This window comes from Manacus candei, unplaced genomic scaffold, assembly GCF_025592945.1.
Source record: "Manacus candei isolate 608988 ecotype Guabito, Panama unplaced genomic scaffold, ASM2559294v1 h1tg000008l, whole genome shotgun sequence".
Taxonomy (NCBI): domain Eukaryota; kingdom Metazoa; phylum Chordata; class Aves; order Passeriformes; family Pipridae; genus Manacus; species Manacus candei.
In genome coordinates this window covers 6,706,773-6,721,627 of record NW_026138056.1, presented here as the reverse complement: position 1 = coordinate 6,721,627, position 14,855 = coordinate 6,706,773, and the positions used below count along the sequence as shown (strand labels likewise).

General features: G+C 38.7%; 1 protein-coding gene across 9 annotated transcripts in view; it reads left to right on the top strand.

Moving 5' to 3' along the window:
* Positions 1-14,855, top strand: part of PTPRM (protein tyrosine phosphatase receptor type M) — a 453,290-nt gene that overhangs the window by 422,054 nt on the left and 16,381 nt on the right. For all 9 annotated transcript variants that reach the window (XM_051772753.1, XM_051772744.1, XM_051772735.1 and 6 more), the window contains 2 exons: positions 9,783-9,899; positions 14,456-14,610. In XM_051772753.1, the coding sequence (XP_051628713.1) occupies positions 9,783-9,899; positions 14,456-14,610 (272 nt within the window). The remainder of the gene's footprint in view (positions 1-9,782; positions 9,900-14,455; positions 14,611-14,855) is intronic.

Below are 14,855 nucleotides of genomic sequence, written 5' to 3'. Positions count from 1 at the left end.
AGGGCTCCCTAAGGAGACTTTTGTACTGATAATTTAAGCTAATGATTTCTAAACATATTTAGTCAGTTTTACGAAGACCTCATTAGAATGTGACTGTTTATTAAAAATCTAAATGAGGTCTCACAGTCATTTAGGAAAATCATTGCTGAGTTGCATGAACAGTTCTCTGATAACAGATGATGAAGCCAGTTGAGATTGGCCTAGGCTAACATAAGAACTTTTACAAAAAAACTCTAAACAAATAAACAGCCCTTGAAGCAGCCTCAAAAAAAAGTCCCTGTCTTCTTCATACTGGGGTCAACAACTTTCCACTCACAATAAAGTTTACAAAAAGGAAATTACAAGTAATTAATGGTATAATATACCTACATTTTGTCCAAGAATTTTCCAAACCACACACTAACGAGTAAAAAGCATAACCGAGAATCAAGACTCATAAAATTACATCAGTGTGACAACAAGCTTTTTCAAAATAATGTATTTTGGATTATATTAATGCAAGAGGCCTCCATGCCCATGTTTGTAAGTGAAAAAGCAACTGAAGATAGTAGTGTAATTTCAGGGAACGTCTTTTCCTGAGCAATTTAGCATAATCTGGTGGATTATTCTAGAATAAACAAAACTTTTTATCCCACCAGTGTTGGGGTAATCAGAAAATAGACACAGGAGAACATCTTGGTTACTCCAAGAGACTGTTCTGGAGTACAAGCTCCAAAAGACACAACTGGATCCTTCTGTGGAAAGCAATGGGAATGGATCAAGGAGTTTATGTACTGGCCAAAGTCTAAGGTTGCTTCTTGCTTTGTTTCAGTGTTTGCACACACTGAAGCATTTTTTCCTCCTTAAAGAGTCATGTGGGGAAGATTTAGAATATATTCAATTGTGCCATCTAGCTGTCACCTCCATCTTTGCTTATGTTGGGCTGGTACTAATTCTTTGTTGGCAGAATCAAACTTGGCGTGTCACATTATTTGTCATTTGTCAGTAGTCGCTTTCCCACTTGCTTGAGGCAGAAGAAATTAAGTAGTATCTGATTAATAAATGGTGAAGGGCACTGATGAAATTTAGTGGAGGTAGTTGTTAAATAAATGCAGTGCAAGGGCTCATGATTGTCTACATGCTCTTTTATATTAAAAGTATTCACAAACAAAATCACTAGAAATAATTATAAAAAATAAAACCTCACCCCAGGAGCATAGTAATTACAGTAATTAGAGTTTCTCAATTATTATCCAGAATTAGAAAGCAGCCAGGGCTAATAGTGTTAATAAGCACACAAAAGACCCATTTTTTGAAAGGAAGCGAGGTTGACCACAACAGAAGGAATGTGACACAAACAGGAGAATGAAGGTCAGCTGTAAACTAGTAAATAGCCCCTGTGCCTGCATGCACACCTTAGTGCTACCAAAACAGCCTCTCACTGCCAGCTTATCTCTCAGGAGTGGTGTGCTTTCCTGATAGCCATTTCACACTCCTCCTGGGTGACAATTCCCTCCCAGCAGCCAAGAATGGCTTGTCTGCATAGGGCAAAAGAAGGAATACAGTGGTGGTTTCGCTTTTCCTTTGCTTGTTTTACCAGACGTGCGGCTGACATGTGGCACTTATCTGCATTGCTACAAAAATGTGGATAACTCTGACTTTTCGTGCATAAAAGAGTATTGGATTCCACGTGACAGCGAGGAGATCCATACGATGGTCTTGTGACAGAGAGGGAGTATCTCCTTGATGCTGGCTGGCTAAAAAGCATTCCCTGTTGTAAGATAAATGCTGTCAGAAGAGAGTTATTTTTCTCAGGAAAGCCTATCAGTGGGCCCAGCCCTGAGCAGTCTTATGTTCATGTCTTGGGTGCTCAGGATGTGCAACCTTGGTCAGCATTCAACAGACATTTCTAAAACAGATAAAAATATGTTTCCTCAACAAAAAAATACAGAAATCTTTATGATGAACTAGATCTTCAGATCTACCTGATGGTCCATTTCTGTTTTAGGCAGACATTAGATATCCAAGAAAAACTGCTAAATAAAGCCCTGCCCAAAGACTTCTTACTTAAAACAGGTTGCAAGAGGAAACCAAAAACTTCATTGGAAATTCTAACAACGTAAAATCTATGTGAAATTTCCAATGGATTTGCTACCTACACTTAGAATGAAAACAGAATCTTTTAACACAAATCTATTATGAAGCTTGCACTTATGCATTTTACAACTTTTGAGAAACTTCCATGCAGAAGAACTTTATAATAAACAAAGATGAACTTAAATTGTATTTAAGATTCAGATCACCCAATACAGTGATCTTGCAGAGGTGAAACACAGTGGCTCTTCAGCACGTCTCACAAACAGCACATTTGTATTTAGTATAAATGGAGGAACACTCTGTCTAATTGAAACTGCCTCTAAATGTAATAAGCCAAATTACCTACATTGGAATTAATTCCGGATACTGGTGTTAGTGCTCCTTAGGAGATGTGCCAAAGAGTTTTTGTGCATACTGGTGACTAAGATTTCATTTTAACTTTTCTACTGAAAGAAAGAAACCACATTTTGTAAATAAGAGAGGAAAAGGTTGCTATATGAATCCCTTACCTACCTCTAGGTAACTCTACTCTCAGCTTCTTAAATCTATAGTTTCCTTTCCCATATATAGAAAACTTTTTCTTAAAAATGTTTACCCCCCCAAAAAAGGGACTTGTTCTTATGGTACATAAGCACATGGTTTTATATTCTGTTGTTATATTTTCAGTTTCACTCTAATTCCAGTATCTCTTATCAGATAAACTACCGTTTATACTTTTACAGAGTATCAATGAGAAAAACAGAAAAAAAAAATCAAACTTTCAAGTCGGTGAACCCTTCCAGTCATCAAAACAGATTTCAGCTTTCTAGACTTCTAACCAGAAATAACAAGTTTACATTACTGCATTATATATAGTAAGGGAGGAGCCCTTTGGGAAAAGTTGGACATTGTTCTTCAGGAAAGAGAAGGAAGGACTCTTTGCAATCATATAATAAAGATGTCCCCAGATTAGCAATCATCAGACAGAGCATCAAGCTACAAGCGTTCAGCACTGTCCCATGTCGCTCAAAGCAGATGTAGTTTCAGCTCTCAGTGTTTTGATGCATTCTCTTCTCCAGTAAAAGCTATGTTTCAAAGAATGTTAATCAACAGAGATTAATATCTTAATGCTTACTAATCCAATTGAGATAATTCACTTTGAGAAATAAACAAAAGAGGTTTAAGGATACACAAATGCAGTGACCCCCTTGTTGGCCTAGCTGAAGTGCTGCCAAGGTGTAGGATGTAACTTTAAGTGCATTTTGCAAAGAGGTAGGGCCTCAGGTTCTTTGAGATGTCAGGGCTAGCAAAATGGCTTCATAACTGCAGGTTTCCTCACCTTAGCAGTCTAGTGAAATTGTCTCTCTGTAAGGGAAGAAGTATCCTGGAGGCACTGACACAGTTTTACTTTACACAGTAAAGAAACATGGAGAGCTTTCTAACCTAGCATCAGCTGATCAGGTTTTAGAGCCAGATACAATCCACTAACTAGGTGGTGCTCTGTACTCAGCTAATGGCATGATTTTGTTCTTGGAATGGAAGCATGGCTCAGAGCACAGGCTGTTCTGCTCAATGCAGGCACATCAGGTCTTTGGAGCACAGGATCTGAGTAATATACTCATGATTTCACAGTTGTATCAGGAATTAAGAGAGGCTGTGAGGAGCTTCAGCTAATCCTGTAACCATCATTCATCTTGGCATGGGACCACCCTTCTCATGTGTTCTGTGCTCAACCTTTTTTCCTCCAGGGCTGTACTAAGGTGCACAAAATTGCCTAAACATAAGCAATGAAGTGGAAACCATTCATATTTTTTTGTTGGTATTAACAATGGAGACAGGAACACTAGAACAGCTTTACCTTGGTCTACCTTTACCCTAAAGCAATTCTTCTAGAATAATTCTTCTTTATGGCCAAAGACCACACCATGAGTTTGGCTTGTCAGTTTAATTTCATCTAACCCAAGCGACCAGGTTGATGGCATGCTAACAGTATCCCTGATTCTTAAGAAGAAAGGGATCACACTCATTTTCTCAGGTGAAAAGCGTTAATGTATGGCTACTACTGGACGTGTCCAGAAAGCCAGCTATTCTGGGTTGAAGTTGATATGAGAGTACATTCAGTAGGTGACTTAGGGTTGCACTGCTGAGGCAACATAGAGCACCAGAAGGTGGAGAATTATGTCTGCTCTGAGCCATCCCTGGAAGAAGTCAGACTGAGCTAGTAAAATTCATGGAGACACCTCCCCTCCTCTGGAAGCTATGAACAACATAAAGACTTCTGGCTGACTCTATAGAGACCCGTTCATCTGATGGCACCAAACAGTATCTCAAAAGTTGTAATTCTTAGTACTCTTCCCTACCTTTTAGAAACCTGTAAAAAGAGGTATAAAACAATTAACTGACTTGCTTGAAAGCAAACAAAAGAAAATGAAAAAAAGAAAGACTGGGGTTTATCTTCTGTCAAAGGTTGTTTTATAACATATAAAACATTCTTAAATCATAATACATTTTTTGTTTGAAAAGTATTTAGATAAAAATACTTTCAATTACTGGATGTCCTTTTATTTCAAGTCAGCCAAATAAAAGTATATGATGTTATCCTAGGTACATCTGTAAGATCTGTTAAAAATTTTCATCAGTGAGCTTGGTTGGCTATTTCATTTTATATCCAAGAGGTTTCAAAATTTATGTCTGCATTATCGTCATTACTTAGTTCAGGATTAATTTTAAATTAGAATATATAATACTGCTCTTCACTAATGACAATCCATGCAGGGCATAGTCAGTTAAATCACCTTCTTGGTAAGAGTATTTCAGAATCAAAGGAAATTGGAAACTTTGAATAATCAGTGTTATTTAAAGTGTTCTGTACAGACTACGACGTATATTTCACAACCCGCTCACATATTAAGTCTGTAATATTACTCTATTCCAAACCTCTAAGTAAATGAATTACTGTCCTGGCTTTCATACTGCCTTTAGCTAGATGTGTCACATTGCCAAATTGCTCAATATACAGCTTCAGAAGTCACAATTTGGGTTTGTTAGCCATCCACTGCCTACATTGTTTGTTGTATTTAGAACTACCAACAACAACTTTCCACCTTCATTTTTAATTCTGAGTTTGTCATATTAAACTGTTTTAGTTTAATGGAATGAGAGGGTGGATGTAGATAATCCTCTTCTCCAAATTTCTAAAATTATTAGTAAAATAAATATGTTTGAAACAATTGGACAGTGTACCTTGGGATGAATAGATTAAACCAGAGCATTTTCATTGTGTCTCTGGCAGTCACCCCTTTATCCCATCTTGTGATGAACATCTGTATTTTTTGGCATGTGGTTAGTATATAAATGTGGGGCGTATCTGAACAAACTCTCAATTATAATTCTGCTCAGATGAGAATTCAAAATTATGTTTTCTGCTTTGAGGACGATATTTACTGTTATGGTAGCAACTGTGTGGAGAAAAAAAAGTAATGCATTTAATATTCAGTTCTGGAATCATGTATCAATTATTTAGCTAAACCTTCTGTTAGTAGGCTTTTTTTTGTAAAACATGTACCAAATGTTTATAAAATGGAAAAGAGATTCATCAAGTTACGATAGCTAAAGCTATGCTAAAAAGAAAAAATGAGCATATGTTACCAACAGTGTTTCTCATATTTAATGAGTAAAACCATATTCTATTTTGTTGCAATTGTCTTTCCTTGTGCAAATAAAGGCCCTGATCCAAAAAGCATTTATAAATGTGATTTTGATTTGCACTATTTAATCTACTTCTGTCTTTAAGACATCTTTGCATTTATTTGAGTGGTCCTGGAGACAATGGGAGATGGATCTTTAAGCATTTACTTAACTTCTGGCTAACTGGGTGTCCATGGAGTTCCCAGGTCCTGAGCTCAGCATGTGCAGAGCATTGCAGAACAAGAGCCAAAAGTAGGAAAAACGCCTGAATTAAAATAAAGTTGAGTTTGGGTGGTGGTTTTTTTTCCCTTCCAGTGAGTGAATCATCAGTTGGTCTGTGGCTCTGACTGCGGCTCTGGCACCGTTCCCATGGCTTTTACAGCCCCTATTCCACTTGGGAGAGTTTTCAGGAAATTGTGTTGTCATGGATCCTTCTGCTCAACTCCAGTCTGCTCTGTGCTCAAAATCCCCTGTGCAGCTGAGTAAGAAATCCCTGGTGGGCCCAAGTTGCATGAGGCACAAAAGGCTGTAACTTCTGTGCAACATCCCCCAATGCTTCCCTAATTATTCCACTGTATCATCTTAAATAAGGTTCAAAAAAAGAGTGGAAGCAAATCCAACAGTCGAGGCATAATAAGATGGGGACTGTGCTCTTCTAAATTGGTCTTTCTGAATGTCCCTAGTTTTTAGTCATAATCCAGACTGTCTAAACTTAGCAAGTTAGAAACGGGCATGTTTTCCTTCAAGGTTGAGCAATTTAGTTCAGCCAGGGTTGCTTTTTTTTCCCCCTGATTGTTTATTTTCCTAAACTAGAGCTGTTTTGAGGATGGCAGGTGCCCGTCAGAAAAAAACAAAGCTAAAGGTAGCAACAAAGAGACGTGCTGATCCGTAGTGCTGTGCAGGGTCACCACTGCAGCTGCTCCCTTCCTACGTGTGCTGGCTGTCTTTGTGTAGTTCAGGTTCCACCTATGGAACGGATATGTGAACAGGCAGGAAAAGGGAATCGACTCCAGAGAAGGGGTTGTCAGTGTGTTGCTCCAGCCCAGAGGCAGTGTAAAATGCCTTATTCTTCATGAAGAGACAAAAATCATCTTAGCCATACATAGGAAAACCCTGTTTCAAAGAGTTCATGGCAATGATTATAGAAGGGTCAGTTTGCTGGCCCTGAGGGATTTGAACAGTGTGAATTTTCTGGATTATTTTAACAATACAGACAAAACAATGAGCTTTCAATGTTTTTCACTTAACTTCTACCAGAGGATTTTTGGAAATACATTCAAACAAGATAAGATCTGAATAAATATCAAGTAGATGCAACAATAGATAGCAGTAGTAACTACTAAACTGCTTGCAGCAATGTTTAATGCTTCTGAAATGGTTGTTCGTTGCTTACAGCGGATAGATATGCTTTAAAGATAAATACAGGTTTGTCAGACATCCTGTCATTTAGGCATCCTGGCAATGACCCCCAGCTTGGCCCTTGGCTAGTGGAAACCTTCTCATCCCCACTGACACCCTGTCAGCTTGCTGGCTGTTGAGCGTGGGGGGGGAGCAGTCTTGCTACCCTTTTCCCTGGTACAGGAGTGCTGAGCGCTGTAAGGACTGTCCAGTATCCCAACTCCAAGCCTCTTGCTATGGAAGGGAGCTTTATAGACTGGTGTTTGCTACTTGTCCAGAAACCACCCTTAATACGAGATGAAATGTGAAGACTATCAAGAATTTTTCTTAGCTAATACTAATGCAGTTACTGGGTCTGAAGACAAGCATAGAAAAATAAATAAAAACCTGCTTATAAAACTACCTGAACTTCAGCTTTGCTCTAGGAGCTTTCCATCAGCTGTGTAAGCAGGAATAAGCTGTTAAGATGTTTGTTTAATTTTGTGGCTGAGAGCCAGGGCTTCTGACCAGGCTACTCTTTTTCTCTGAAGAGGATCCTGATGTGGGGCTGTGTTTTTCCAGCCCTTCAACTCAGTTCTATTCAGATTTAAGTTTTATCCTGCTAATGAGTCAGAAAAAGGGTCATAACTACTGACCCTGCCTGAACAAACTTTTTATTTTATCAACCAATGTCACTACTATAATGTGGCAAGAACTCTCTTCTATTCATACAGTAAAGAGGAGTTGCACATGATTATAACCTACATCCTTGAAATAAATTCTGAGAAAAGTATTTTCTTCTGCCTGACAGGACAAGTATATAATCCTTTATATACTGAACCTGGACGTTGTATAAATAAATCATTTAAATCATGCATTACAGTTTTCACTGTATGCTTATACATGCTTCCATCTTTTGCTCAAGACTAGACATGATAGTAATCCAAATATTTTGGCATGAAAATGGATTTCAGAAATACTCATATCTGTTGCGAAGTTTAATTTTTTAATTTTTTTTCTAACAGTTTTCTTTTGAATATTTGAAGTGTTTGGGGTTTTTACACAACTCGTTTAGGTGCATATTTAAGTAAGCCACATTTACATGTATTAAAAGATCCATTTTAAATTTTCCCTTTGGTAGGAAAAAGACAGAAACCATTCCATGCAGCAGATGTGTAACAGATGCCACTCCTAGCACGTACCGCACTACTGGATGATGCCCAGATGCAGTGGTGATAGCATAACTACTGACATAATAAAGCAGAGTAAGAGAAAGACATATAAGTAATGTGTCAGCTTCCCTGCCCACCACTTTGTCCACACAAATCGGAAGGAGGAGAAAATTCTTAAGTCTGTCAGCTATCTACATTGTCACATACAGTCCCCACAGCGACCCACTTTAAAAAAATAGCAGAACAGTGCATGTTGTATACAGTAAGTACTGTGAAGTCTATCCCATCTAGATCACACCAGGGCCTAGAAAATCTGAAATACAGTTCAAAAAATACACCTCCTTTCCATCTCCCAAGATGAATTTGCCAAGAACACAAAACCCCAAAAGCCTAGCGATAGCAGTATGGGAGAAAGAGGAGTTCATCTCACCTAACCTCAGCCATTAAAAAGCCAAACAGCTAGGTGAAGGCAATCATCTAACCTTTTTTCATAGTTAACAAAAATAAATGCACCTCTAGAAGGCATTGGTCCTACTCATTTTAGGTTAAGCTAAGAGTGATGAATCCTAACCATAGTGGTTGGGGTTGTCTAGTAAATTAATGTTAAAGCCTGGACATAAAACTCACCTCCTGACTTCAGTCATCGAGTTTTGCTATTTGACCTCTCATCAGTTCCTTTGGAAAGTTAATCTGAGAAAACAGGTGCTTTTCTAACAGTAGAGAATCATAAAATATCCTGAGTTGGAAGGAACACACAAGGATCATGAAATTCCAACTCCTGGCCCTGCACAGGACAGCCCCAAGAGTCACACCATGTGCCTGAGATCAATGTCCAAACGCTTCTTGAACTCTGTCAGGCTGTGACCACTTCCCTGGGGAACCTATTGCAGTGCCCAATCACCCTCTGGGTGAAGAACCTTTTGCTAATATCCAACCTAAATGTCCCCTGACACAACTTCAGGCCATTCCCTCGTGTCCCGTCACTGGTCACCACAGAGAAGAGATCGGTGCCTGCCCCTCCTCTTCTCCTCATGAGGAAATAGTAAACTGCAATGAGGTGTCCTTCTGTCTGCAAAACACTTTCATTATAGAAGGGAGTAAGATATTTTTGAGACAAATCACCACCTAGAGGTTGAGGAAAAAAACCTTCTGGTGGTAGTTGTTCCTCTGGGCACACTTTGCTTTGGAAAGCACAGGAAATGAACTGTTACTGTAACTGAGTTGTGCAGGGTATAAATATCCCTTGTGCTTCATACAAATTTGCCTTACTTCACTAACCACAACACAAAGCTTACCTGCAACTCTGAAAACTGTCTTAAAAAAAAGAAGAGGCAATGTTCCTTAAACATTAATCATTTCCATGTGCAGAAAATGTGACTGTTCTGTGCATGATTGCATTTTAAATCAGAAATCATTGCACAAAATACAGAATGGATTCAGTGTGAACCTTCTAAAATAAATGAACCTTAATTTATTTTGTATTTTTTAAAGGTCAAATGCTGCAAATACTGGCCAGATGACACAGAGATATATAAAGACATTAAAGTTACCCTAATAGAAACAGAGCTCCTGGCTGAATATGTGATTCGAACATTTGCTGTAGAAAAGGTAAGTTTCCAAATCCAGTTTTCTTAAATACAGTGATGTCTGCTGAAGTAACTTATATAGAGATTCGACGAGGGAAAGTTAAATCTTTCGACTGACATGCCGGGTTTGTAGTTTTTTTTGGGTAAACGACTACCGCCCTCTTACGGTAAACTGTGTTTTTCTTTAAATGCAGCAACTTCTATGTGCTTTTCATCACTTTTGGCCCCTGCCTGAGTTAGAAAAAGTGTTCCAAGTTAATTCCTTGCCTAGGAGAAATCAAAGCCTCCCTCCCAACAATCAGTTGAAAAACACATTCGTGCTGCTTTCCCATCTTATGTTCCCTGCAATCATTTTCTGTCTGTACCAGAGGCTGCATGCAACATTATTCAGAAGTGGTGGAGAATACTGCTATCTGTTGGGCCAGTGTGTGTTCCTGCTCTGCAGAGATATATTTGTAACAAACTACTTTTCTTCTGAAGGCAATTTACCTTTTCATGTGGACTCTGTCTTTATATGGAGAATTCCAATCAGTGTGTTGCATTATTGTTTATTAGAATAATACCATGAATTTGTTTGATGCTTACTAGAACTTGTAGCTCTCCCTAACAGCTTACAATATATGGAAAACATACAATTAACAAAGAAGGTACTTACTGAAGTGAGCAGGGTCAGTCAACGCTGTCACGCATTTTGTGTCAATTCAGCAGTTTCATTCAGACTTCAGTAAAGAACAGAAATGTTTTAATTGTACACATCAGGACTCATCTGAGTTGCAGAACACCAAGGAAACAGCCTCTCTGGAAGACTAGATATTCCTAATGGCACAACGATGTTATGTTCCCTCAGTATCACCATGAGTAGATTTTCCACTAATTAGCTTAGAAAGCTCCTTTTGATTTAGTTGCAGTTCTTGTGAAATGCTGGTTCTCTGTAATGATGAAATAGTATTCAATTACGGTTTTGAAGAACAGAATCTTTAGCATCAAAGAATTCTGCACCCAGGTAGATGAAACTGCCAAAAAGATGACCCAACAGGGTCTCTGTACCTACATTCAGAGTAACAAAGGAATTAGTTTTTTTTCCTGTTTTATTCTTCAGTCTAATACTTAAATATGCATCAAAACAGGAACCTGAGGCTAATGATAATAGAATTATGTGGTTTGAATGAACTGAAATATTGTATCATGTTTACCACTATACATATTGTACATTGAATTCATTCAAACCTGTTGTTTCCTTCCATTTAGGTATTTTTAATAAACAGATGAGAAACGGTGGCTACACTTTGAAGTAGCTGAAGCACTGGTTGATTTCTATTCTGCAAATTTTAAGCTTATGCTTTGATGTTAGCTTTTCACTTCTTAGCTGGGACTGAAAAAAAGACCTAGAGGATTTTACAGTTGAACATAACCAAACTGTCTTGAATAAGTGCATTAGAACAGATAGAGATAAAAGGCACTAAACATTTTATTTCTTTTAAAAAATCTCCATTTGAAAAGATTTTATTTAGACACTGCTTTTTAATAGTTGGTAGTTTTTCAGTAAGCCTCTAAAAGCAGTGTCAGTGTAGTTTGAGTAAAGTACATTTGTTTTTACCCTATTTTCCATATTTTTTAACTCTTCCAGTGGTACTGGAAGGTCAAATCCATACATCTCTTCCACCAGAATTCTCAAGTTTATATTTTTGATGTACTGGGACTGATGCTTTTCAAGTTCTCAAAGTCAAGCTGCATGATGAGACAGAAAGCACCCTAAGCAAACATGCAGATAATACCAAGTGAAAGATGGTGTTGGAACACTTATCATTGGAACCTCAATTCCAAAAGACTTGAAGATTTGGCTAACAGGAACTTTTGTAATTCAGCAAGAAAAAAACGCAAAGTTCTGTGCCTTATATGGCCTAAACCCCAGTGTCAGTACAGACTGACATCCGGTGACATCATCTGAAATCCAGAATAATTATGGATTTAGCACATATGAACTGCAAAGAAGAGGGTTAAGGGAACTAGCCTTGTTTGGTGTGGTAGAGATGAGGAGGAGGAGTAAGGAAGATCTAATTTCAGCCTGCAACGACCTCAAATATGTTTAGAAAAGTAGAGGCACCAAATTCTCCACTTTTGTCTCAGTGGTAGTAGGTGACAAAGAAAGAGTCCGTGGCCAAGAAGTTGCAGTATGGAAAACTTGCACTGGAAACACTCCTTCAGGAGGAGAGCAGTGCAGTGCTGGAGTAGGTTATCCAAAAAAATTGTGGAATCTCCATTCTTGGAGGTCATCAGGGCTCAGCTAGGCAGATTTAGTGTTGCCCACAGACCCACTCTGAGTCGGAAGTTGGACTGCAGACCTCCAAAGGTCCCTTCTGACCATCTTTTTTGTTTCTCACATGCTCCTGAAGTACAGTTTAGAAGTTGATTTGTTTGAAGATAAATTGATCACTTATTTTAATTTTTTTTAAATGGATATTGAGTAGTAGGGGGATAATGCTAAGAAAATTAAACCCAAAAGTGCAGCCTGATTCTGAAGACCACTTCCTAGATACGCTTTGCATTGTGTGAATGAGCAGTTCCTTTGGAGCAGTTCCTTAACAGCACAATAGTTAACTCAGATGAATTAGTCATATAGTAACACAGAGCAGCAGCATAAGCATTTGTAGCATTTTTTAACATCCTAGGGTTTGTTAGCAATGTACACCATTCGTTTCAGTGGAAAGAAAAAGTAAAAAATACAGTCTTTCCAAACTGAGCATATGCTTTATGATTCATACAGTTGTGGTGCTATTTTGGGTTTAGAAACCAGCAGGAAACTACAGACATGAAAATCGTTCTTTCGGAGGTATAATAAGGAAACTCATTATAAATAAGTACCCTATATGCAAAACCCTCTCTAAGTAGCTGTTATCAACAATAGACAAAAAGGCAGTCAGCATGACAGACAGCCTTTTCAAAACTAATGCACAAGATACACAGGACATAACCTAATCTGTGCAACAGCTGGGCACATTGTTTTGGAGGGGCAGTTTGCTTTTTGTAAATTGTTTGAAAATTTGGGCTGCATACAGCATGAAGTATTTGCATGGAACACTCACTTCGGTCCTCAGCTTATATAGTCATGGCATTGCTATTTTGTATGGGATCTTTGTTTCTTAAGGGATGGTGAGCAGTTGTTATAAGCAATATAAAAGTGTTTGAGACATGGATACCCTACCTACACACAGCTATTTAAGTTGAAGGCCTTGTTTACAGTAGCAAAGAGATGTGTTAACTAACACACTCTGAAATCCTCAGAGTACAGAGACCAAATTGCATTCGAATGTGTTTGCTAGACTGTCTTAAAATGCAAATTGTTTTGTCTATTCCTGGGTTTCAATATGCTTTAAAATTGATTTTTAGGAGATAAGGTCATTTCTATTGCAAGGATGTGATCTCCTCAGTCTACACCACTGTTGCATGTGCACTCAATCCTGTCCCTTGCCTGTCTTTTTGTGTCACAGTTTCCAAGGGAGATGAGATATTCCTCTGAGCAAATGCCCTGTTTCCACATACCCCCAGCCTGAGCTGTCAGACTATCAAAGACTCCAAGATACACCAAACTATCCCCGGTCACATAGCCCTGGCATGGCCAAAATTTCTCAACCATCGAAAATCCCAGACTATGCATACTAGTAATAAATTAGGAAGCTTATGTTACTTATTATGCAAACAGAGTAAGACCTTTTATATGCAAACCAGCTCAAGACAGGAAATATGTCTTTAAGAAGAAAAACTGTAAACTATAAACTATTAATATTGTAGACATTTAGTCCAGCCTAAACATGATATGCCATAATTTTGCTGTTTGCTGATGAAGTATGTATGATGGCCTCCAGACTGTGGATTTCTCCCAAGAATAAAATATTGGCAGCTACATTTTTAGAGGGGGAAGGGAAAATACAAGCACTAAGAAAATAAAACTTAGCATACACACTTCTAATATCCAGACTGCTCCCGAAAGTCACATGGGAAATTACTTACACAATCAGCTTCTCATTCATACCTGTCTCACTGTATCTGTGTCCTTGTGGACTGTGGCAAATCATCTGAAGGTTTAGCATGTGCAGGGCTACAAATGCAGCCCCTATGATTGGAGTTGCAAAAAGGTTTCTTACTATTCAGCTGTTTCTTTCAGACCAATGAAGGAGACAAATGATAAGGAAAATCATGCTGAAGCTGTAGTTCCCCGAAGTCAGCAGCAAAGCTCCTGTGGAGAGCAGTGGGGAAAAAAGTCATCTGTACTCTATGTTCAGCCTTGCTGCTGACCTATTCTGTGATCATGGCATGCATCTTAGGGCCACAGTTTGCAAAGCAACCTAGTGCTTAAATATAGAGATGAGCATCTATCTTGTTGCTAAAGGTTTCTAGCCAATCTAGTGCTTACTTAATTTGGTTGTAAGGCTTTAAAACCAGTTGATAGCTAAACTTTGAACTTGCTCTCCTGCTATGAGAAAGCTCTCCAACAGTCTGTACAGACTGTGTTGGTAGGGGGTGGATGCTTTTCAGCAAGGCTCAGGCTTTTGAAGTTTTCGACCCTTGCCTTTTCAACAGAGAGGTGCCCATGAGATTCGAGAAATACGTCAGTTTCACTTCACTGGCTGGCCAGACCACGGGGTACCCTACCATGCGACAGGCCTGCTGGGATTTGTGCGGCAGGTCAAATCCAAGAGCCCACCAAATGCTGGCCCTCTGGTTGTTCACTGCAGGTTGGTAACATAGAAATCTCTCTGTTGTGTTTTGTGCTAAACCCAGGACCTACTTTTGCTTCTCCTGTACTGTGTCATCCCCACACAGGTTGCTGAAGCCACTGGAGCTCTACCCACTATAAGTATAAACAAGAATACGTATATATGAAATATGCAATATATAAACAAGAGTAAATATCAAGTCTGAAGTCCTGCAAATGCCTAGCTCAATTTCAGTAATCATCCAACTGATCGAGTACCTGTGA